The sequence below is a fragment of the Myiozetetes cayanensis genome, unplaced genomic scaffold (genome assembly GCF_022539395.1).
Source record: "Myiozetetes cayanensis isolate MyiCay16 unplaced genomic scaffold, myiCay2020 scf1, whole genome shotgun sequence".
Taxonomy (NCBI): Eukaryota; Metazoa; Chordata; class Aves; order Passeriformes; family Tyrannidae; genus Myiozetetes; species Myiozetetes cayanensis.
In genome coordinates, this window is record NW_026086604.1 from 25,547,284 (window position 1) to 25,573,177 (window position 25,894).

General features: G+C 35.5%; 1 protein-coding gene across 1 annotated transcript in view; it reads right to left on the bottom strand.

Moving 5' to 3' along the window:
- ATP6V0D2 (ATPase H+ transporting V0 subunit d2) overlaps window positions 1–25,894 on the bottom strand; it is a 128,405-nt gene that overhangs the window by 18,203 nt on the left and 84,308 nt on the right. The window contains exon 3 of the mRNA XM_050323485.1: window positions 966–1,088. Within this exon, the coding sequence (XP_050179442.1) occupies window positions 966–1,088 (123 nt within the window). The remainder of the gene's footprint in view (window positions 1–965; window positions 1,089–25,894) is intronic.

Sequence of the window (25,894 nt, forward strand, 5' to 3'; positions counted from 1 at the left end):
CTGATACAGCTCTCCAGGTTATCAGCTGACGTAGGTACATGCACTTGGACGATTGAATATTGCTTAGATAACATTGATTGTACTGACAATCTCTTCTTTAACTATGAGAGGAATTTAGTCCAGCTGACAGGTAAATATCTATGTGCATTTCTCTGTGCAGTTGTTTGAATCTGCAAGATGAATCATAGCTTTCATTTTGGAACCAGGGAAATGAACTTTATGTTCCTTTAGAAAGGTGATTCTTTTTTACTGTTGCATTTTTTTCCTGCCAAGTGTCTAGAGGTATGTCATATGATTCTTTGTACAAGTTTGTCTTGAGCAGGCTGTGACCAGTCTTGGCCATGGAAAGCTGTTTTGGAAACTACTGTGTGTTCTCTTTATTACTGTGGCAAAGTCACCTTGAAAAGAGCCTTTTTTTTTTTTTTTTCTATTTTCCCAAGTTTTATCTCTGTGCAGTCTTGTTTTCTCTTACTGGTAAGCAGAATATCTAAATATAGAATATCAGAATACCTAAAATACCCTAAAACATATGAAGTAATAAATTACTAAAATTATATCTTTTATAAAGAAACTCAGAGCCAAATGGTAAGCTTTTAATAAGATTTTCTGAACTATTTTATCCAGTTGAAATGATATGAAACTTCAATACCTGAACTGTTCTACAGCATGGTTAAAATGTGTGAGAAGGTTACCAATCTCCATAATGACTCCATGGATGAGATTTCCAAACCTTATCAGTAAACTAGAAAATCCCATCATCTGTACTGCTTTGCAAACCAAAGTCTGCACACAAATCATAGTCTATTGAAAGCTATTAACTTAAATATAAAAACAGTTCTCAAAGGACATCAGGGTTATCTCTGGGTTTTAAGATAAGCTCTCAATATTTCAGTCTTTTATATTGCTTTCTTCAAATGTCTAAGCAACAGTATTTCTTTCTAAATAAAACAAAACAGCAGACTTACCTTCAAGTGTCTCACATTGTGCTAAATTGACATAGTCTGCACTTGTCAAGATCCCAGCTTTGAACCCTCGGACCAGACCCTCCAAGTAGCCATGGTCTACATTGAAATAAAACTCTGAGTATCCTGGCATGGAGAAAAAAAAAGATTAAATCTCTCTGCTGGATACTTGATGGTACTGAATATCTGCCACCAACTGTTTCTCTCCTCTTTGGAAGGAGTGACAAATAGTCACTGATTTCCTGCCAGCCTATGATTGTGTTTTACCAACTGGTTTCTTCCTGTTTCTTGCTCCTATTGTAGTTACAGTTTAGTTGATGCTTACTCAACAGTCAGCCAGAAAATCCAACTCCCTCCTGTCAGAGCCAGACAATGAACCTAGTATTGTTGAAGTAGAAGCCAAAAAGGAAGTACAAGTTTTAACCACTGCTTACAAGGATACTCTGCACTGATTGAAGAACAAGAAAGTACATTAAAAAGCTTGAATAACATTTTTGTATTTCTTAACTGTATTATAAACAGGAAGTTTTCAGTGAGTATCTTTTGAAAAAGTATTTCAGCACTGAAATAGAGGGCTGGGGCAGAACATAGTCTATTCATGGAGCCTAGATTGTTTTTTAGTGTGTCTGCATACCTTTTGGTTTTTAACATTTTTGGTTTTTACATTTTTGCTTGCTGGAAATTTTCTGCTGCTCATCTCTATAAAGAAATAAGTATACAAAGTATAAGAGCCTCCTGATAATTACTGTTAGCATTAGATTATGCACATAGGTGAAAAGTCTTTGAAGGGTTTGACTTTCATTGTCCTTGAAAGTCAGTATCCAGAACTTGCCTCAAAACCATAGTTTGTCAAGTTAAAATACTCTGGTTGTATTCAAATTTAGTGATTTTTTAGACTTCCCGATTTTGATTCAATTTAAACTCAAAATTGCTAAATCGATCATTTTTATACCAAACAATTAAGTCTCCTACCTTTCAGATTTTGGTGCCCTGAAGGTGACAGTAAAAGTGGCTGCGTTTCTATAATTAACACAGAAAGATTATTTTCTCCCTGAATTCACTAGTGCATGAAACACATTTCTGCAAGCTTTGCTGGTTGGCAAAGTCTTATGTCAGACAAGGTACTATTTAAATATATAGTTAACTGGAGCTCGGGAAAGTTGCAGTGTAGTGTCTGAAGGCTGCTGCATGGTTGGAGGGTTAACACCAGCAACATAAAACTGCAACAGCTGCCTGCCATCCACATCTCAACACATAGACTCATTTTTCAGTGCTTTGAACATGTTTAGTGTATTGTGTCAGCTGAAGACATGCACCATGGCTTCTCTATTGATCTCTTGTGCTGAAATGTGGCTGCAGCAAGAATTATGAGTCAGCAGCCACTGAGACAAGGCTGTGACTATGAGACCTTCTTGCCTATCCTGCGAGGCGAGAGACTGGTGAGAGCTTGGTACTCACCAGGTGGTTCCTGTCTATACCACCTTGCTCCTGGCACAGCAAGGCTTTGCAGGCTACATGATGAGGCTCAAGGTGCCTGCATATTTGCTGTCCAAACTGCCACTCTGTCTTCTGGGAAGGTCACTGGCTGGCTGGCTTCTTAGCTGGCTGGCCAGGAGCTTCCAATGAGCAAGAAGTGGCCACGAGCCACTTGGCAGCCAAGTTGAGAAGGGAGATACTGCACCTTGAGAGTCAAATTAAAATTGTCTCAGGCTGGTTATTATCCCACCTGTAACCAATGGCAGGGGAAATAATGACACCATTTAGACATTTTGAAACATCACATGCTCAGATATTCAAACTCTAATTACTTGGGAGTTCAAGCAGTGTCTAGAGTATTGATGTTTGCTCCTTTTAAGCTGGGTTTACAGATTTAAGTTGGTCAGCTAAAGAAGAATGAGAGAGACTAGGCCTATTAGACAATAGAAATAAAACATCTCCCTCCCCCACACAAACAATTTGGTTTTGTCTCCTATGTCTGCATGCCATCAGTGCTCAAACCCTCCTCATGCAAGAAGTTTTCAGAAGAATTTTGTTGATAGTGTTTCAAAAGCCGGGGAGATTCTTTAGGATACATGAACACTGTCAGTGCTTCCTTACTGACACATGAAGATAACCACATTTTAACTTAAACCTGCTCTTTGGTTGCTGTCATAGTTTTTTTTTTCTAGCGTGTTTTGCTTGACAGCCTCTGTTTTATTTCTTTTCAAAGAAAAGAAACAAGGACAGGTAATAATAATAATTGTGTACACTAAGAGCAATGTTTGATTTTAACCTACAGATCTCTAAAGTGTGTGTTGCATAAACAAGTAACGTCTCACAGCAGCTGAATTCAGGCCTCCCCCAGCTGCAATCACAGCATATCAGAATGTGGCACATATCCAGCTGGTGGCAGTCCAAGGTTATGCTGCCGATGAACTTCCAAAGCTTCAGACAGCACAGCCAGTGCAGAAGTGGCTTTGCAATAGACCCTAAATTTAGTAAGGTCATGCCTGGCAGGTGCAAATACCACCACCAGTGATCCTTCAGTAAGAAAGTGTCACCATGGATCCATAAATACTGACGGGACTGCTTGAAGTATAATCACTCAGCAAAGTTTGTTGATGAAATTGGTGTCATTTTGAATGATTTCAGGAAACTGCAAAATCAGGATAAAGTCTTGAGTGATTTTATCTATTAAGGGATAAGTTGTCAGAGGATTTGATCCAAGTTGATGAACTCGCATTTAGGAACGTCAGAAAATCCTCAGTTCTGTGACTATTGTTGCAAGAAACATTGAGAAGAAGAGATAACTTTAGCAACAATTTAAACATTATACATATAGTTAAGTAATGCACTAAAGTTTTATATAAAAATACAGATTCAATATCTATTGTTGCAATCTGTCAATATAATGTTCAACATCTATTGTTCTAATTTCTTATAATGAGTGGCTAGTACTATATGGTTTCTTTTACATTTGTAGTGTGTACGTTTTTATTTATATTATCATTCTTTATATTAATGAATTTATCTACATAGATCTGTGATTTTACTTTAACTAATTACCACTTGAGAAAATACGATACTCTCACCTGTTAAGTTTGTGGAGTCTAAAGGTTGAGATATTTTTAAAAGAATTTTTTAGCAGTGAGCTAAACAAATACTGATAGCGTGCTAGGGAGGAGACGGTTTTTCAGGTTAAGCAGCATTAGCAACACAAAACAGGTCAGATCTAAGAGCATAATTTAACCTTTGATAGTACAAATTTTCAAGAGACTTTGAGCCAATATGCATATATTATTTAACCACAAGAGGTCATCATAACACTGCTCTAAACCACCTTACTTCAGTTTTCACCTCCACTGAGATATAAACTTGGAAAAAAACACGAAAACAAGTTATTTTTTTTTAATTGTTTTTCAGCTAATCTAATCAATGAAACTGACATATACTGGTTACTCACTCAGAAGTGACAAACAAAATATTTCCCCTTTCTCTGAGCTTCCTCTTTTTCTTTTTTAGCAGTGTTGACAGCTCCTAGCCACGAGGTTAATACTAAAGGATAAATGATGAAGAATCAGCAGGAGAATGAGTAAGTGGTGTTTTATGAGTAGAATGTTCACTAAATCACATGAATTCAAGGTCACTTTTTTTTTTTTTTTTTTTTTTTTGGTTAGACGTATGTAAAGATGTTATTTTTTTCATCTTGGAATCTTATTTAGAAGTCTATTTATATCACCTTTAGGCAGAGAGATCTCTCCTTAAATTTTGCTTTTGCTTATGCAGAATCAAAATTCATGCAAATCTTGACAATACAATTCCTTACAAGATAATTAGCATTTTGAGTGACATATTCACTCTTAGCAGTATATAATGCTACTTCAATGTGTGGGTGAAACAGATCTCTTCATCTGTGTGTATATTGACTCTTTTATTTGGCTATGGGAGATTTTTTAACCTAACACTGGCTCTGTACTTCCTATCCTGTCAGTGGGAAAGGCGCATCCCTTACTTACAAATCAAAAGTGTTTTTAGCAACATAATCTGTTTTTTCAGATGTTTCTCCCCTCCCTCTCCCCAAACGGATTTTTTTTTAGATAGGCTAAGCAAAAATTACAGGATTTACACTATTCAGATTAAAACTATTTTCATTTTCTAACACAATAGTATCTAAACTGATTTGGAGACTTTTGGAATGCAGTGTTTCCAGTGGTTGTTTACATATCTTTTTGCTGGCATTGAAATGCAATTACATCAAAATTTTAAACTTTGTAAATTCTGGAATGTTCCCCTGAAAATTTCCAACAGGTGTGGCCCATTCCTGAAAATCTTTCTAGAATGTGATCTGCTGAAATACCTCAATTTCTGAAATACTAATAGGAGAATTCTGATTGCAAGATGTAAACTGAGATTCAGATTTTCTGAGGTGTTAAGTACCTGTAAGTCTCATAAAATGAGTATCAAACATATTTAGATACTGAATGTATCCTAGTACTCTACATAGCTACAAGTATACTACCATGGGTAGCAGAAGTGTAGCTCAACTACAGTGAACACAATTATGTTTGTCCCAATTTCTGAGCTTGGCTCGACTGCTCTCAGCCATGAAGAAATAGTCCAAATGCAGTTATATCTGTGACTGCTTACAAGTTAAAAGGTAATAAATAAATAAAATATGTTGTATTTTCATAAAATGTATGAAGATTGAGAACGATAGGCTGTACCTGTATCGACACAATCCACCTACTGTGCTTTCTAGCTATTTTTAAATCATGACAAAGGTGCATTTACATGCAGATCATCTTGATAGCTAAACTCTCTTGTGCCAAAAAAATGTTATGCTTAGCTGACACACCCAGTCCTAACCTGTACCCCAGCCAATTTTCTCTTTGATTAGAGAATTCACAGCAGATATGCATTCCTAACTTTCCTATCACTTAATCAGCTTTTGATTGAATTTACATAAAATACATCCTCTATTCCCATTCCTTGTTAGCAAAATATTACTCACTAGTGTTATAAAATATCAAAGAGCTCCCTTTCCCCCTCCCTGGCATTCAAAAGATAATCTAGCAGCTTTTTAGGTCATCAAGCCTTTTGGGTTTTTTGGTCTTTTCAAAGAATTACATGCCAGTGTAATAAAAAGGATTTTATCAGGGACTTAGAGTGGTAAGTCTGTGGAGACAAGCCAGGAGAAAACCATTATCAGTAGATGTAAACCTAGAGAAAAGCAGATTTGAGTAAACTAACACAGCTCTGGAATGCTTTCAGAAGTGATGCTGGAATTTTACAAATTTGTACAGTCTCTTACAAAATTGGGCCATTTTAGTCTGAATAATTTGTACTTTTAGTCACTGATATTCTCAGCAGCCTTCAGCTCAGACTCATGTTCTGGCTAATTCTACTGAGGGTGGCAAGAATTCAGATCCCATGTTTGCCATGGGAGTCCTTAAGCGTTTCTCTGCAGAGTATCAGTACTTTTTTTTCAGTTATCCTAATTTTCAGTCCTCTTCTTAAAAAGATTTCATGCAGGTGAGCACCCTTTTCTCTTCTTCATGGATCAGTTATTCACAAACTGTCACAAAATTCACAACCAACAGGTATATCATCTTTAAATTCCTTCAGGAATCATGAAAGTTATATCCTTGATACGTCCTGGAAACAAAATAAGGATGATAAAACTTTGGTATAAAAAGTACAAGCAACTCAATGTGAAATGCAAATGGTCCATTATTTTCCCATTTACAGTTCTCTGGGTACCACAACTTGAACGGTTTCCTCTCATTGAACTGATTTCTATCATAGATGCAAATTCTGGCAGCTTTTTTCTCTGATAGACCATTTGGCAATAATATATCTCTTTTTGACCATTAACTTTATCTACTTCAGAAAACAGCCAGATGATACACATAACTAAAAAATGTAGCATTTTTTTAACATAACACTAAATGATTATGGATTTTATCTCTTACATCCCATTCCTTGTAATCCTCATTACAGTTCCATTTTCCATTTATGACTTCTGTCTCAAGAGGTTATGAATAAAGTCTTAAAACTGAAATGTACTCTAAAATCAGAAATCAGTTTCAACTGGGAGATGAATGGAATTTAACTTGAGGATTAATGTATTTTATTTGGCTCCATGAACTGAATAGGTTCAAAAGGTGTGTTGTTCAGCTTCAGACGTAAACCTGATGTGTTACAAATTTTTCACTAGGTGGAGCAATAGTATCTTTGTTAAGATACTCTGAACTCCTGTGCCAGGAACTCGGAATATGCAAGGACTGAACGAAATCAGTATATATTGTAAATGGTGCATTTAACTTGGGAATATATTTTTCTTCAATTTAAATTTACTGGTTTTATTTCTGATTAGTGTTTTGCTACTTCTGATACCTCTTAAGATTTACTAAAATGTGGAATTCTTAATTTTACTTCTTTTTTTAGCCTCATTTTCATGAATGTTATACAGCTTCTGGAAAAGGTAACATAGAAAGCAGTCCAGATAACAGTTTAGTACTTGTTGTTGTTTGTTTGTTTGTTTGTTTAATGCATGTAGTACCAAAGAAAACCAAATTCTAGCTCATAAGTTACGTAAATACTTGCCCAGTTAAAATTCTCCAAAATGTCTTTTCACAAGAATGCATATTTTTTCAATTGCTTCTTTACATTTTATATTAAAACATTTTTTCAAGGTATATTGCTTTAAAATATAAGGATACTTACTTTAAGAAATAAACTAAGAAGCCTTTCAATCACTGTTCTTAAAATCATGAATTTGAGAAATACTGGTCCTGAGGTTCAGAATTTTTTAAGACATGACATTTTTGTTAGAGACTTTTCTTTTGATACCTGCATGGGTAATGAATCTTTATCAAAAGATTAATCTTTTTTACAGGACTATGTTTTCAGAAGAAAGATTACATTATTTTGCAAAAAAAAAGTCAAGGTGATAGATTTTAAATTTTTATTAAATTATACCTATTTTGTATTTTAATCCATGCGTTTTAGTTCATGTCTTAATTTCCTCTGTTATGCTATCAGAAAGTAACACCAGAACATTTGTTATTCTCATGATTTATGAAATGACTGTTATTAATTGCTTAATTTATAAAATTTATAAATTAATTTATAAAATTAAATCAATATGTCAGATTTTGATTTGCATTGAGGAAAAAATATCGTCTGATGATGCATTTGTTTACCTTATTTCCTCTACACATAGCAGAATAAAAATATGTTTGTTTAATTATGTAAAAGGATTTGAAAATAAATAACCGTCACATACAGTAAAGACAACTTAGGACTGCTTCTGGAAAGGTTGATAAAATAAATCCTAATTTTAGAAAGAGAGCACATAGAAATCATATTCTGTTACATTTTAAGAAGTACCTTAATAACTGTTTAAGCTCTTTTGTTGATAGATTCCTCTCTCCATGACACATTGCAGCCTCATTCATAAATTAATCTCAGTCTTTAGTAAAAGTATCAGAGTTGGTTTTAAACATGAATTTTGTATTTTTGAGATTTGGATATAGAGCTCCTTTTTTCATTTCTGGTTTAAACAATACCATACATCAGTACTGCAGCACCATGGGTGACTGAGCTGACAGAGCCCAACATCAGGAGGACTTAAAACACCAGAAGAAATGCTATTCAGGATAGTACTCAGGAATTCAAGTACTCAAGGTGTTCAGGTATTCAAGTACTACTCTGTTAGATAAAGTTCTTAATATCACATTTTTCCCACAAACACAAATGAGTACCGGAATCATAGGAAAGGTTATTTGAGAACAATGACTTCATTTTTATCTTTTCTAATAAAGAGTCATACACTATGGTCAAAAAATGGGGAAAAAATAGTAGTAATAGTAATGCAAGTGCAGTAAATATTCTGACACTGACTCCTTTACTGAAAAAAATAGATGCTAAACCTTCTTTAATGCCAGGGCCTGATTACACATGTGTAGAGGGATCCATAGGGACAAGTGGGATAGACAGTAAAACAATTACACCGCAGTCGGATCTGATTTAGCATGAACAAGCACAAACTTGAATTTCTGTGGCTCCAGTGCTAGAAATATCAAATTAAATGTCCCGAGTTTTGCATCTCTGGCTCTCCTAATCCCAGACCTGTTGTCCTGAAACAGGTTCAGACCCAGTGCTTAAGAAAACATGGTATAATGTTACATATATTATCACAATGTTCACAGCTTTGTGGGTGGGGTAAATGCCAGCAAACAGATCAGAGTTTTGTCTGACTTTAGGTAGAGAAAGAAACTCTGAAATTTAGAGGTACTTCTCTCTTTCTAAATATCATAATTTTCTTACTCAATTGAATAAAGCAGCTGATTTTGTCACAACAGTAGTTTATGTAATAAATATGTGTGAAAGCCTTTAAATATTTTGAGAATAAAGGATCTGTTCCTCACTATGAAAAAACAGCACATTCCTGCCTGCATATATAAAAGCAGATTCTCCAACCTCAGACTTTAAACTTTATAACAAAATACAATAATAATTTCATGCAGTCATAAAAGACAGATGAAGAACTTGTTCGAAAATAATGCTGTGAAAAGTCTGGTTAATTCCCTAGACTCCATGTGCTCTATATCTTATCTTGAGCAAATTACATTTACAGTTCCTTGCCTTTGATTTTATGAAGAAAAACAAAATACAGTGAAGGTTTAAGCTGGTACTGTACAGTTTACTGTACAGTGTATTTTCACTCTGATTGGCACATGTGTGAACAAATGATTAGATAAGGAAAAAAAACCAAATACAGAAAAGATAATTTACTGGCAAAAAAAACCCAAAACAGGACAGTTTGACCTTTTCACTGCAAAAATTGCTTTAACTTATACTTCCCTACAACTTCTTCAACTTCAATTTCAGGTAAGTCTATTGATTCCAAATGAGTCACATAGAGTGCATAAATATGAAAAAAGTGTAACCAAAGGGTGCTGCTGAACAGCAGCTGATTATTGTCTTGAATTTAAAACTAAATTCATAGAAAATATAAAATTTTTCATCATCATTTGCTAAGTGGTATATTAGTCCTATGTATTAATTTTATTACCAGATTTTTTATTTAAAGAATTTATTTTGACTATTCCGCAGAGAATTTTGAAATAATATTCACAAGATGATACTTCTCAATGACTGAAAAATATGCAAGACTATAAAACAAGACACGATGCCAGAAATTACCATGATTAGTTTTTGAATTAATGTAATTTTTGCCTTTTTTTTTTTTAATTTGATGTTTTCCTTACCTTCTCCTGCAAAACAAATAAACCATAAATATATATTGCTTCAGTACTTTACTTCTCAATTCATATTCTGTGGCAGACTTCTCTTCAGGGACTTTCTTCTAATTCATGTTACTATGCATTAAGATACATTAAGATTCTGTAGAACTGTCTTTCTATTCCTGCAGTAGTTATATCACATCTGAGAGAGTTTATTTTCATTTTTAAATGTTCTTAAATGGTAGGGAATTTGTCCTGCTGTTTGGCTTGTGTAGTGTCTGCTCAGAGCTACCAAAGACATTAATACTATTCATTTTTAAGTAAGCTTCCATGGACATAACAAGGCAGATGGACCTCCCTGCCAGATGGATAATTTCTGAACTCAAATTCAGTTTCAAAAATGTTCAGCATTAGTGATATCTCAGAAGGCAAGTTGACAGAATATTTGTAACTATAAAAATATTTCTTTGTGATCACACTAAAATTCTGGGTAGATTTTGCTGCAGGGCTTTGATTTTTAGATCAGATTCATCTCCTGGCAGACTCCTTTAAAAACTAAATTTTTCCCCTACAAGTTTTTATGAATGACAGCTTTCAAGAAAAGTACAATTACAATGTGCAGGCAAACATGTTATTAATTAGATAAAACTACACCTTTTCATAATAAAGTTTTTATCATAATTATGTATTTTGAATACGTTACTTCATAATTTCATAATTTTGCTTTGTAACTAAAAAAAAATAACTTATTTACATTAAAGATACAAAAAAGTATTTTAAATAATCCCGCTGAAGTTAGTGATTAGTGCACTGTATGTTATCTGTAAATGATTTAAACCTGACTATTTGCACACTAAAATAGTGAATTTGAACTTTATGAGTAGAATATATATTTTTATTTATTAAACAATTTAAAATTAAGCTGTTGAATGTAAAGCTGAGGATTTAAAAATGAAAATTAAAAGGGGCTTGTAGGAATTTTGGGGGGGAAAAACACATTCCTTTCTAACGTGTTCTTTAGAAAAAGAAACTGTAGACCATACAGCTATTTCTGATGCCCTAATGAAGAGCAGAGAATTAAAATATTGGGGAAAATGAACTGGATAATCCATTCAATACTTTACAACTCTAGTGTACATAGAACACAAATTTTCCAAAATGATTACACATTTTTCCATTTCACAAACCACGTTTATCTGTAGGTGTTGAGAGCTAGAAATCCTAAATATCTTTGAAAATCTGATGCATGGAGGGCTCTTCCTAAAGGAGTCTGTAATGCTGCTGACTCCCAAATGACATTGGTGAGGATTTTCACTTGCCTCTGGAAAATGTGCCTTGGGGTGACTAGGATGGAGTTACCTCAAAAGCATATCTACTTGTCTGCCTTTTATTCTCCCGATTATCAGAACAACATTTTTCTTTGGGCAGAGTATGGCTTATGTATATGACCTTCTTATGAAATGAAAAGTATTCAGATCTCAAAACTAGGCTGGTTTTGTGCTATACTCTGATTACCACAGGAATATCTGAAAAATGGAGAGCTCTCTTTTAAGCCTTTTTGGTACCTAAAAGTCCTTTTAGTTTCCAGTTTGTCCAGTTAATGTTGGTTTTCCACAGTTGTGAAAGTCAGTTTAGGTTTTTGTGAGTTTGCTTTTGTTGCTTTTTGATTTTTTGTTTGTTTGCTTGTTTGTTTGTTTAAGTAACACAAAATAAAGCACTCATCTTTTAGCATTACAGCTTTTAAAGAATGGCTTACATATTTAAGTATCTAGATGGGGAAAGAGAGCAAGATATATTGTTATCTGACTTCTAAGATGTCAGATTTATAATGATAATTTATAATTATAAAAACATTCAAAATTGAATGCTTATTTTTTATGGAGTTGATAAAGTACTTCTATTTTACTCCAGAAAACACACCACCACATACCTGCATTCTCACAAAACTCCCTTTTGTAATGGTGCAGTAGAGCTGGAAGGAAGCTGGAAAGATCATCTGACCCCTCCCTGTCTGTGGTAGGATTCAACTACTTGTGACTTCTGATGTATCTGCTTTATTCCTAAAATTTTCATAAGCTGTTTGCTGCAGTGTTTCACTGTTCATAATGAAACTCTCCATAGAAGCCTTGTCTTAATATCTAATACAAATTCCCTTTCTACAGTTTGAATTTATTGCTTGTTTATCTGGTAAAGACATATAGAATAAATATTAGTACTAATATTAAGGAATTATTTATATTTTATTGTAATAAACATTTTTTAGACCTCCCAGCGTTCCTTTTGCTTGTCTTTGTTTTCTCTCCAGTTGCTTTGTATTTTCCTTGAACTACAACAGAACTTAAGTAAATGCTTTGCCTGTCCAGATCCTTTTGCAGAGCCTCCTCACCCTCAAGCAGATCAACACTCCCACTCAGCTTATTTTCACCTGCAAACTGGCTGAGGGGGCACTTTATCCCCTTGTCCAGATCATTGATAAAGATATTAAACAGGAATCGCTCCAATAGTGAGCCCTGGGGAACACCACCTGTGGCTAGACACCAACTGGATTTAGGTCAATTCACCATAACTCTTTGGGCTAGTGACATTTGCATCAGTGAGCTGAGGACACAATATGAGATTTGACAAGACAAAGGACGGGTCCTGCACTTTGGTCACAACAACCCCAATGCAGCACTGCAGGCTTGGGGAAGAGTGGCTGGAAAGCTGCCCAGCAGGAAAGGACATGGTGGTGCTGGTCAACATAAGCTGAACATGAGCCAGGTAGCTAAGAAGGCCAACAACATCCTGGCTTGTGTCAGAAATAGTGTGGCCAGCAGGACCAGGGGAGTGACTGTCCCTCTGTAGTGAACACTGCTGAGGCCACACCTCAAATCCTATGTTTAATCTTTGGCATCTCACTACAAGAAGGACATTGAGGTGCTGGAGCAAGTCCAGAGAAGGGCAATGAAGCTGGTGAAGGCTCTGGAGCACAAATCTCACTTAGCCTGGAAAATGGGAGGCTCAGGGGGGACCTTATCACTTTCTACAACAACCTGAAAGGATGTTGTAGTGAGGTGGGGGTTGGCCTCTTCTCCTAAGGAACAAGTGACAAGACAAGAGGAAATGTTCTCTAGTTCCTTCAGGAGAGGTTTAGTTTGGATATTAGGAAAAGTTTCTTCACCGAAGGGTTGAGAAGCACCAGAACAGGCTACCCAGGAAAGTGACTGAGTCACTGTTCTTGGAGGTGTTTGAAACATTTGTTGATGTTTCAGTTTGATGTATGAGGAAAATGAGTCCCATTTTAGGCTGCTTACATCCTAAAATAAAAGAGGAAATTACCTGTCATTGAAATTGATAATAAATCTAAATTAAATCAAAATCTGTATGCCTTTGTTCAGATTACAGGTTACAGAAAAAAATCTGATGCTATCCTGTGTGGACATGGGACATTACAAATGTTTTGCATAGTCAGATCTGGCAGTGGTGGAGGACTAGGGAGACCATAGCCCATGTTCCTGGAGAGATAAAAATAATTCTCTGAAATGTTATTTTTCTATTTTGAGGAGCTGAATAGACTGTATTTCAGATTAATTTAAAGGTATTTCAGATTAGTTTCTTTCCTTAGCTATCTGCATCTCGTTATTTTGTCCACAGACTCAATCATGTATTGCAGGATAAGTTGATTAAAAAATAAATAATTTCATTGCTTTAATTTATTGTAGTTACCAAATTTATTGATTCAAGCCATAGCTGCTTAGGTATAACACTTTTGATTCAGTGTAGAACTTTTCTAGTTAAGCATCTCTTTCCATATTCTTATTCTTATGGAAATTCCATGGCTTATTGTTATTTGTCTTCAAAACGCCTTTCGAGGTTAACTTTGCACATAAGCTTGGCTTCATTAACTCAAGTAGAAAAAAATTCTATTATTTCTTGCTGTCAGCCTTAAGATTTAATGACAGAGATAGGGAAATACAGGGTATTTTGCCTATAAGTTTATACTTAGCAATTAAATAGCAACCTCAGTTTTCAAAACCAGTAAACGAGCTTGTTATTTATTTCTCACAGTGTCACAGTAAAGTGAGTAACTATTAGCAACCTTTATTTACAATGAGAGAAAATACTTTGTAGGAAGCTTGATGAGGTCACATGGGAACAATTATCATATCTGCTGTATATGTAAGGTTTCCCACCTGTAACCAGTTGACTATTTTGCTACCATCATGTGTAACCTAAATTCCATTAAACAGTAAATTTTGAAAGCATCTGAAAAACCTGACAGCTATAGTAGTCTAATATTTCTGGCTCTAATTGATTGTTTCAGGAAGATGTATCTAAGTTAATAATACTTTCCATTGACATTTCAACCCTTTGCAGCTGTAGAGAAACCAAAACCAGGCTCTTCTCAGAGGTGCACAGTAAAAGGCAAGAGACAATACCACAAATTACAACTAGAGAAATTCTGTCTGGGTATATGGAGAAGAAAAAAAAAAAAAGGAAAAGCCAACAATTTAAAAGTGTAACACAAATTACTGCAAAGGGGATCTTGATTGTAACTACCCAGTTCTGGTTATGTTAATCCAATATGAAATGAAAAACAAAAAAGTACAGATGAACCTTGTTATGTAACTGCTGCTTAGCTTCACACTTTCTGTAACATTTGGTAGCAGGAAACCAGAGGGTGAAGGAATCTCTGGGGACAATCAGTAATTGGTCTTAGATAAGGAGAAAGTCAGGGATTTGCCTGGGGCTATGTGATTAGCATGGCCACTGACAGCTTATGTTTGCAATCTAAATTAGAAAGCAATAAGTATTTAAGACAGTGGTCCCTAGTGGCTGGGTAGAGGGAAACAGTATGAAAGGATGTCCCAAGACGTAAAAGGCAGGGCCTGAAGTGGAAAAGTTATGACCAAGCTGCCATACTCCTAAAACTGAGTGGGCAGCAATTGTCTGTTCCCCCTGATTGGTGGTGCTGGCTGGCCCAGGGGAACCCGATTTGTGAGTGTGTGATGAGTGTGTGTGGCAGAATAGAAATCTTTGAACAGAAATTATAGGTCAGCTTCTATATCTGTTTTGTTTGCAGAGTGCTTTTCAAGAGAATGGAGCACTGATAATATTTTTCCCATAATATCTTTGCCTTTTAAGAAATCAGAAGTTTTTCTGCCTTCCATGAGTAAGGTTACTTACACAGTAATCTCTCCCAAGTTTCTTCTTCTTTGATGTCTCTGATCATCCACTCCGGTCTCTTTCATATTGGAGGGAAATGTAGGTACACATACATTGCTACTGTATTGGCAAAATAGTGCCAGGACTTGGGAACATGGAGAGTGGATCCAGCACATCTTGGATATGTCAGACAACTGCACATAAACTGCCAGAAGAATCTGATATGTTATATGTGTGTTCAACTTAGTGCTTACATAAAAGTGACAGGTGCTCAGTAAGTCCAGAGCAGTCTGAGCCTGGGACACAACATCATCACAGGTCTTTGACTGTCTATTAATCTAAGATTTTGAGCTATTTTGTAGCACCATCAGACAAAACTGCTCCAATCTGTAGTGTCTGGCTTTCCTGACATATGAAGTCTTCTTATTTCGTGCTCAGACAAAATTCTCAGATGGAACCAAAAAGGAACCATCTGAGGAAAACTGGTTGCACATCCCTCATCTATTTATTTCATATTCTGAGAGTGAGTAAAAGGTCAGTGTATGCATCCCCTCCATTAACTCAAAACCAACATGGTTCTTGGGATATAGAGAGTAGTGGAGTACTTGTCTAGGCATTACCATATAATCTGTTCCAGAGCTTCCAGGAGTACATGAATTTTGCTGAATTCTAACATGGAGCTTGGCTGAAGGCCTGTGCATCCCTAACACAGTCTTTGAAGTTCTTTATTAATGAATCCTTCTGATAGTTTTTACTTGAATTTTGACTTGGTGATCATCTACAGTAACTTCTCCAGTGGAAGGAGCTCTAAAGCAAGGATGAAATTCAACAGTCATACTGTTTTTCTTTGTGCTTTGATCTTCTCTCAGCTAAAATTTCTACCATTCTCCGAACTTTGCTTCATAACATAAGAAGTAGCCCTCTCTGTTTTATTTATACCCAATTGTTAGCTAAAAGACAGTAAATATCTGGCAAAGAAAAAGAACTAGAAAAGGAAAAATAGGTGATTTCTGATCCCTTTTGATTATGGCTGATCAGAAGACAAAGAAAGACATAAAAACTAGGAAATAGGAGTAATATGGGTGATATAATTTTATTGTTAGGCCAATCCCTCTCTGTGTGAGATCAGGAAACTCTTCATGAGGCAGTGTCCAGAAACTTGCATGAATGACAACAAAAAAGGACACGAAATATCTGTCTGTGCAGATCAGGGTTTAAGCCACTAGTGGCCCTGTGACCTCTTGGTATCATGTTTTCCGGGTTAGAGAGGCTGTTGATGACCTGGGGCAATTTTTAATAACTATTTGCCCCATTGCACCTCCTGCAGTGACATTATGGTGAAAAAAAAAAAAAACAAAAAAAAGCTGTATAAATCAGTGTCTGATTCAAGAATATTTCTAAATAGTCTATGAACCACTTCCAAGATAAACTTAATACCTGAAATGGAACCATGATGAGGGACAAGATTTAAAAGAAATTTCCAAGTGATTTATACTTAATGAGTCTTGATAAGAATGAATATTCTATGAAATGAATTAAAAGGCTTGTGGGATGATTAAGTATCATTACTGGCAACAGAAATTTTAAAGTGTCATACTATAGGCAGTATTTAATTAACTGCATGGTAGATTATGTATATATTGTTTCCTTCATCTTTGAAAGAAGATGAGTTACATTTTAGAGGGAAATGTTGACTGTGCTGCTTTGAAGTCTTACTTTCAGATGTTTATCTTAACCTTGGCCTTCCTATCACTTTTTTTTTTTTTTTTTTACTATGTTCCATTCACGTTGCCATGGGCTTTTTATGGTCCTGAATTATTAGTAAAAATATTATCTTCCCACACTATCCTCCCCTACAATTTAGGTTAATATAGGAATATGCGTTGCATCAAAGATTTTATTAAGTGATTTTTCCAAAATCCCAAAAGATAAATTTGCTTCTGCCACTAGTCAGCTAAGAGAATATAAATAACTATGGATCCAAAATCCAAAAACGAAGTGACTGGTTAGAAAAAACGACTTATTTTATACTCCATGCATGTTAATACTTAGCAAAGCATAATGTCACATAGCTGTGGAAAGTTTTCAACGTAGCTGTGGAAAGTTTTCAAGTAAACAACCTAAGTCAATATTAAGTCTATTTTAAAAGATCTCTATTGTTTGGTCAGCTGCTTTACAGCAAAATTACTAATTTCTAGTCCCAATTATGCCCAAGTACTGACAACACTGCTGCCTGTGAGATAAAAGTATCTTGTTATTAGAAGATCTATCCACTGTGAATGATTCAATTTTCTGCTCCTGAAATCATCTTAAATTAAGTTGTTCATAAGAAAGTGACTGCAGACAGAGGGCTATTATTTAGACAAGCCTCTATGAATGAAAATTCAGTGGACAGACTCTCATTTGTCTGCCTAAAGATGTTGTTATATTTTAGGTTCATTTCATTTTGAAAAGTTTGATGGTAACAGAGAAGGACAGTCTTCACTGGAGCTTGTCTGGTGTAAGAAGGTCCAAGATCCATCTCCTTCATCTAACCTAAAAGAGAAAAATGCTAAATCCTACCAAACAATGGTAATATTGAGCTTCTGTGCAGAGAGATTTTAAATAGGGCCTTCACAAAATTGTAATGAAAGTACCTCATGCCTGACCGGTGTTCAACTGCTTTGAAAGCTGCTGATGGGCCCTTCACCAGCATTTTGGTTTCTACATGTTTCTTTTCTATTGTGTCAGGAAAACCTTTAGTACAGATTTAGCTGTTCATTCTTCAGTGGTGAGTACTGAACTCAGCTTTTCAGAAATGGGCATCTCTGAAAGCAGAAAGTGTGCTTTCAAAGGTTAAAAGCAGCAAGCTTTTATCTGCTGTTGGAACCCATGACCCTACAAAGGGGTGGTTTTGGGAAAATATAGTTGAGACTGGAGCTGTGCAGGCACTAGTTCTGCAAGCCACACATGAGCTTATTAGGACACATGGCTTTTATGCATTTGGTTATATAAAGCAACCAGGGAAAGTTTTGAGCTACTGTTGCAGACATAAACTAATAGCTGGAGACTAAGTCTTCCCAGATCCTCTGTGTATGTACTTGATCTATTTGTGGTGGAATACCATTTTTATGCTAAAGGAGAAGAAGAAAAGATACCAAATGCTTCTCAAATACTTGCCACAGAATGCTTTCAAATGTCATTTATTAGAAAGAATTAAGAAATGAGGAAATTATAACCTACATTTAATGCCTTATACAAAAAATATAGTTTGGAAAGCTTGGATGAAATTAATACTTATACATTATATGGCAGCAAATATTTAGGCAGAAATAATACATGTAGAATAGTAATAACCTTTGGTTAAACATGTTAGCAAGGATTAATACTAACACTTCAATTTTTGGGCATCTTCAAACAGCAGACTTCATTTTCTGGGCTTCTAGGTTGCTGCAAAAGGGCAGAGTGCTGCCTGAGCCAGCGCAGTAGGAATCAGTGCTAACACTGTGTAGGTTGCTGCTCAAAACAGAGGAAGGGGTCGATGTCATTGACAATTTGCCATCAGTTTGACTTTGTATTAAGACCTATGGGTGGCACTGAATTATTTTTTGACAAGCAATAATTCATAATATTCTGCCCAAGAAACAAGGATCTTCCTGCCTAATGCTGTTAGCAGATTTATGTTGTCTGACATTGCAACTGGATGTTGTGTATCTTTTGCATGCTAAAGAATGCATGGCTATGTTTCTTCAATATTTGAGGTAGCCAATGTACACCTATTTAATGGCAATTTATGTTTCCTATGGCTTTTGCTAAGAGGTATTTCAAATCTTTTAGGATTCCCTCTTTATTAATTTATTTCTAGTAATCATTACTGACGCATCATCACTTTTTTTTTTTATTTTGCTTATTGAACAGAAACCTACAAACAAATGATATATTGTTTAAAATAGAAAACAAGCACAGTCATTCTTAGCATGACATCAGTATAAGAAGTTCCATCTAATTTCCTTCATTCATCTGTAGTGTCACTCCAAAGCAGATCCTAAGCAGGAATGTACGTGCTGTTCATCACACAGTGTGGTGCAGTTGCAGTATCTAGGTCTCTGAAACATGTGACTCCAGTGAGCACTGCACGGGTCAGTTGGTATTTAATTTCTGTTTCACTAATAATCATAAAGAATGCCATAGGCGATTTTAGCTCGCAGCAATAAAACAGGACCTTTTGAAAATCACCTCTCAAATCTGAATGAAAATGTCTGATAAATGAATTTAGCTATCTCAAATCTTGGCTTGGGTTTCCTGTGTTTTCCTAGTGACATTCCTCCATGCTTCCAATAGCATGACAATTTCTATAGAGTGTGTTTGTGTGTGCAGGCAGACAGCTCCCTGATGACACTTCTCTTTTGTCCCTCCAGTACAAAGAGGGATATATTACTCTACAGAATACAAAGGACTAATTCTACTAAATCAGCTTGTGTGCTCATTAGTGGACATAGCAGTTTGCAAAATTTAATCAACAAAGATTGATAATCACCTTTACTAAATATTAGTAATTGTTAGTTTTCTTTATTATAATCCATTTTACATCTGTCTAACTGCTACAAATGCATGTGTTTGTAGAATACATGGTTTTCATTATGATTACTTTAATATGAAGGACTCAGAGATAGAAAATTTTCTGAATAACTTTTCAAAATAATTTCCTCTCATATGGATCATAAAGTTTGTTATCACAATTCAGTGGAATTCTTTTAACGAGCAAAATACATGGTTTTAGGGACATGACTTATTACAAAATTGTGAAGAGAAAGCAGAAATGGTAATAAAATAATTAGAATATTCCTAGTCCAGCAGTGAAGCAGTAAACTATTTAGGATTCATGATACACTGATTCCAGCTACTGCCTGGTGTATAAACTAGTTGTATATAAGTGCTCTTCTATCAAAAGTGAGATAAAAGCTATGAAATATGTTTCTATAAAGCATACCAGTGAGCCCTACTCTGTAAAAAACAAAGTACTTCAGATGTTTGGAATATTTGAAAAAAAAATCCAGATTGCAAGTGTTTAAAAACTGCACCTGAGACATGGTGCATGGGATAGGTAAGACAGAGTATCTTTGGGATGGAGAAAAGTTCAAAACCTAAATGTATTTGCAGTATATATTAAAAGATTTTTATGTTTGTGAATTGCAAAGTCCTCAAGGAGAACTATCACACTCCACTGTTCATATCCCATTTTGGAAACAATCTGGTTGCTTAAATCAGAGCTGGACCTTCTGAATAAGTTTTAGAATGGAAGCCCAAACACTTTGCAGATTACGAGCTCCTCACCAAGATGTTTGCCAGATTTTCCTGTCTACAGCATGGTGTTGCAGCTCATGCTCTCCTGTGAGTATCTGGCTTTGCAAAGCGATGTCTATACATAGGCAAAGTATATATTTAATATTTGTTGGTTTTCATTACTAATGTAGTTTATACACCTTTGAAACTGATGATGACTGATGACAAAAGTCTTGACTGACTTTTGAATATATGATTTTTTTAATATATTCTGTTGTCCTTCAGTCTTTTTTATAATTTAATCCTCCATGCTAATACATATTTCCTAAAGTGTTTTTCAGTAAGGTAGTTGTATGTCGTTGCTTGCCTGTTCATGCAGTTCCAAGTAAAAAGAAATCTCTTTCATTAGAGTAAGGCCCCCAAGGTAGGTTTAGTAATTGTACCTGAAGGCTCAATGTTACAATTTATGGCTCAAAGCAGAGGGCCCAGATGTGCAGAATCACTCAAGCTTGCACCTGGGCATTGTCAGTTCCCAAAAGCACATGAAAATAAAAATACATATCCAAATTATTTTGATCAAAATTATTTTGGTCAAAATTGGTTTACCTCCTACATACTGTTTACATTAACTGTGATAAATGTCCTTCATTCACAGAGTAGGCCTTAAGGCATACCCATATTACTGAAACAAAATAATGTGGCATAATCCCAGCTCCAGTTTCGTGCTGCTGGTTATTTCCCAGACTGCTCTGAACATAGTAGACTATATTTTTCCATTATGGAAACATTATTGCAACTTCCAAATTTTCTTCAGAAATCACTTGAGGTTTGTATAAGAGTTTAAGACCTTCTCAGTGGCCTTTCCTTGATAAGAAATGTTATTTTGCTGTAGAAATAGATTTTTACAGTGAGGGTTATTCAGTGTGTTCATAATTTAAAAAATTTATTTATTTACCTCTTATTACTATTTTTGTTAATAATTATTATTAATAATATATTAAAATAGTAACTCTTAATAAAATATTATATGTTTATACATAGCACTTCAGTGTCTTTCACAGTGAAATAAATCAATTAAAAATTAATTAAAAGGGAAATAAAATAAGACCACTGCTGAAAATATTTTCAAACTTGAGCTATAATGTCTGAGTACTTTTATCTTTCAAATCTGTGTTACTGGAATAACTGACAGAACTGACAGAACATGAGGGAGGAGTCAAAGAGTCTATCTTAAGCCTAAACTCATTTAAATTTCTCCTGTTCAGATCCAAACTGACTAAGGATTTCCAAAGTACTAATGGGACTTGAACCTCTGGTTTTATTTGATATTAGCAACTCTGGATTCTTTTCCTCTGCTTCTCTCCTCTTTCTAGACTAGAAACTTGATAATATTCATGGTACGAAGCCAGCACCAAGTTTTGCTGCTGTGGGAGGGGCAGCATGATGATCCTGGGCAGTACACTCAAACCAAACTGCCTCAGTGAATCTACAACATAAAATATGTGGGGAAGGAAGAAAAAGACTGAAAATTTGTCTGAACCTCCCCTCCTACACAAGTCCAACCAGATGCCAGTGGTTAGTGTGAAATCATGGAGTGTGCAGTGCCACTTCCTGATTTTAGCTATTGGAAATGTTGTGCATTTAAAAGTAGTACATTCCAAGGCTTGCTAACATATCTGCTGCTGCAAAAAAAAATGTATTCTATAAATGTACATCTTCCAGTTCTGCCTTCACACAAGGGATCCAGTAAAATGGAAAGAGATAGGAATGCAAGTTTATCCTGTGGTTTTATATTTCACAGCATCAAAAAAGAACAGGTTTCTTCAATGACTTCAAGTTATTGAAGTTTTAGCATGTTGTGTGAATATTTTAATTTGGAATTTCCACTAATTGTAATGTACTTACTAACACAGGAAATTAAATGTATTCATTCCTATGGCTGGATGGGATGTTGAGAAACCTGATCTAGTGGAAAGTATCCCTGCTCATGGTGTGTGGGGTTAGAAGTAGATGATCTTTAAGGTCCCCTCCAACCCAAACCATTCTCTGACTCTATTTCTTAAGGAGTAAGATACTGCATAGTGGTGCACATGCACAAATCCTCCTGGATGTTGCACCAACCACTTCTACCGTCATCACTGCTATCACAGGTGGCTGACTGGAAAGGCAGCCAGCCTGTGTCTGTGTTTGTAAGGAGCTGGACTAAGAGGACTGTGAGGAGCTCAAAGGGGGAAGCTGCTCCTGCCTGGAAGGGGTTGCAGACAGGGGAAGACACAAGCTCCCATCGGCATGGCTCACTGCTGCTCTGCATCTTTGCTCTTGTTCAGACTTAGGTAGAGTGTTTTTGCTTTGATTGAATATGACTTTGCGTCCTCCCTCCATTTCACTCAAGTACAAATGACTTGTATAAAGCATGATATCACTCAGCTGTAGGAAATTTATTTCTACATGAAGCTTGCAATGAATAGACTGTTCCATAAGCCATGGTAGTCAAAAATTGTAGAAACATAAATAAATAAAAGTATTTAATTATATTTTAAAAATCTAGGCATGCTGTCGAATAGTTTGTTTTCTGATAATTTTTTGTTCAAAAGAAATAATTCATCTGAACAAAATTTTTGACTCAGAGCTCTGTTTTTAATCATCAGCACACAGTCTCACTCATAATGAGAGCTATTATTGCAATGAAGTTAAAATGAAGTAATAAAAATCTTGTAGAAAAGTTCTTGAGCATCAGCCATGATGGCAGTAGGTGGGATGAGCTAAGTTGCAGAATATGGGTGGTGCTAAAACGTTCTGTCCATGATGGGTAAAAACTTCAGTGGTGGCGTTACTGGCAATTTTTTTTGTTTGTTTTGTCATTTTTTCCCTTCTTTTGTGTGTGTTGGTCTTGTGATTTTTATACCATTCATTTTCTTCATCACTGGAAAAAGACATCATTCTGGTGGTACACCTTTTTAGTACTATGTTTGTGCCACACGAACAGAAGAGTATGTTGCAGGTACATTCTGGTTTTTATATCTTAGTTGTAAGTTCATGGATAAGTACAAGAAGAAAGCAGTGTGAAACATTTTATGAGGTGCTCAGATATTTGGGTTCTGCATTTGCTGCTGAAACAGGGGCTGTTCAGACCAGTCACAATAACCCTGTTGTGCTGTGAAATTCTCTCACACTGTATTTGTATTCTGAATCAATAGCTGCCCTGTAGCCAAGGTTACTGTGAAGCATCACCAAAGCCCATGGAAAAGCAGAAACTCAGGACTGAAGTTTGTTAGAAACTGTTTGGACTTGTGATGCATCACCTACCATGGGATAATCAACAACATGATGTGCATGTCTGTGTCTGTAAAAGAAAATAGGGATGAAAATGTGATGTGTAAGATTCAGGCATAGATAGGAAAGGGTAGCACTAATTACATCGCTAGTTTTGATCTGTTTTTTTCTGTCAGGATTTTTTTCTTACTCATATTTGTTCCCTGCCATTCCCTTCATATTCTGCTCTTGGTCCCTTCTTCTGTGCAGATTCCCAAGGCTACCTGAGGCTTTGTTGCTTTCAATGTGTCATTGTTGAATCTCTCAGGACATTGTGTTTCTGATGCTTTTTTTAGCAACTGAAACAACTCCATGTTCAGATTAACAGCTACTTCTTGTTACCACCATGTTGCACAACCCTTTTCATTACCAGAGTTCCAAACTGGATCTCCCTCAAACAGTCCTATTGCTCTTTCATTCTTGAGACCATGAGTGACAATGGTAGTATTCTTGTTCAAAAGAATTACCTACCCTAAATTCTTGAAAACTTTGCTTTTATGTTTCTGCCTTCTCAAGAGGTAGGGCTGGAGTTTTTTGTGTGAACACTGAAATATGTTTTCAACAGATTTCATTTTATATTGAACATGGACTCAACAAATGCTGCATTGATTTCCAGACTGGGATGTTCAAAATAATTCTTGGTAACTTTTCAATGTGACATTTCAATTCAGTACTTATATTTTTTGGAAAGCAGAAGCAGATTTCTCTGGAGGTAGAGTGTTAGAAGAGTTTGGATGACAGATTTTTTTTTTTTCTTCTGGTGGAACATGTGGTGCAAAACCATTCAGAAGCTTTTTAGAAACATAATGAAGATAATTTTACTTCTTTTTTGTCAGAGTTTTTGGAAAAACATCTCCTTCATTATGAGATCACTTCTACGGTAATTTCATACTAGTTTTTCCCAATCACTGATGTTTTCTTTCAATTACAATTTTTTTTTTTACCTGATTCTTGGAGGATGCAGAGGAATGAATGATACAAAAAGATCACCTTAGCTGTGTACCCTGATAGTGTACTAGGCATAAAGAAGGAATATCAAAAATCTTGGTATCTTTGAGCTTGACTGAATGAAGACTGTCACTTAAACTGTTCCAAAGAATTGCTTTGATGTCAGATGTAGGTGGTAGAAATGACCACTCTTTGATCAGATAAGTTTCTGACTTTGGAATCTAGTTTTCAGCTATAGCAATTTCTTTTTGGCTGTTGAAAAATGCCAAAGAATGACAGTAGGGACTTTAATCTGATTTTTATTTCTCCGTTTTTGATAGCTGGTTGAAAAACAGTAGAATTCTGTATCACAGAGGGATCACAGTGTGTGTGTGTGGGGGGGTGTCATTATTTATTTATTTATTTAATTTATTCCTTTTACTGAGGAAGATAGACATGCATGAGAAGTATGTATCTTTATCTGAAACTATGTAAATATAGAACACCTAGTTACATCTTAATCCTTCCAAAAGGCTGTAGGATTCAAGCAGCTTGGAAAACCTTTGATGTACTAGAAGATCTGACAAAAGGTTGGTATGGTTTTGACCGTGGGAATGGAATGACAATGGCACTGGTTGCTTAAGTTCATCTGTAAATTTTCATTTTAGAAATGTTTATTTATAATCGTCCTGAGTTTTCAAAACTGTGTTTTGTGCATCCTTGTTGGTATAGAGCATTTGAAGGTACACATTGAAGTAGACCAGATATTTTTGTCCCTTTGAATAGAGGAAGTATGTAGTAGAAATATTAATTTTGATCTTAACAAGATAGGCCTGAAAACTGGCAGAAAGACAGTCTTTAAGTATGCTTCTCTCCAAGGTCTAACAATATATTTTTTCTTCTTGTCTGCTGTGACACAGTTGTTCCTAGCCCTAGACCTGTATGATTGCAGAACAACCCACAGGGGCATTGCAGAAAGTGCATTGAGTACTCTCTCCCTCACCAGTGAGGAGTGGCACTTGTAAACAAAAGATTTTTTTAAAAAAAGTCTCATTT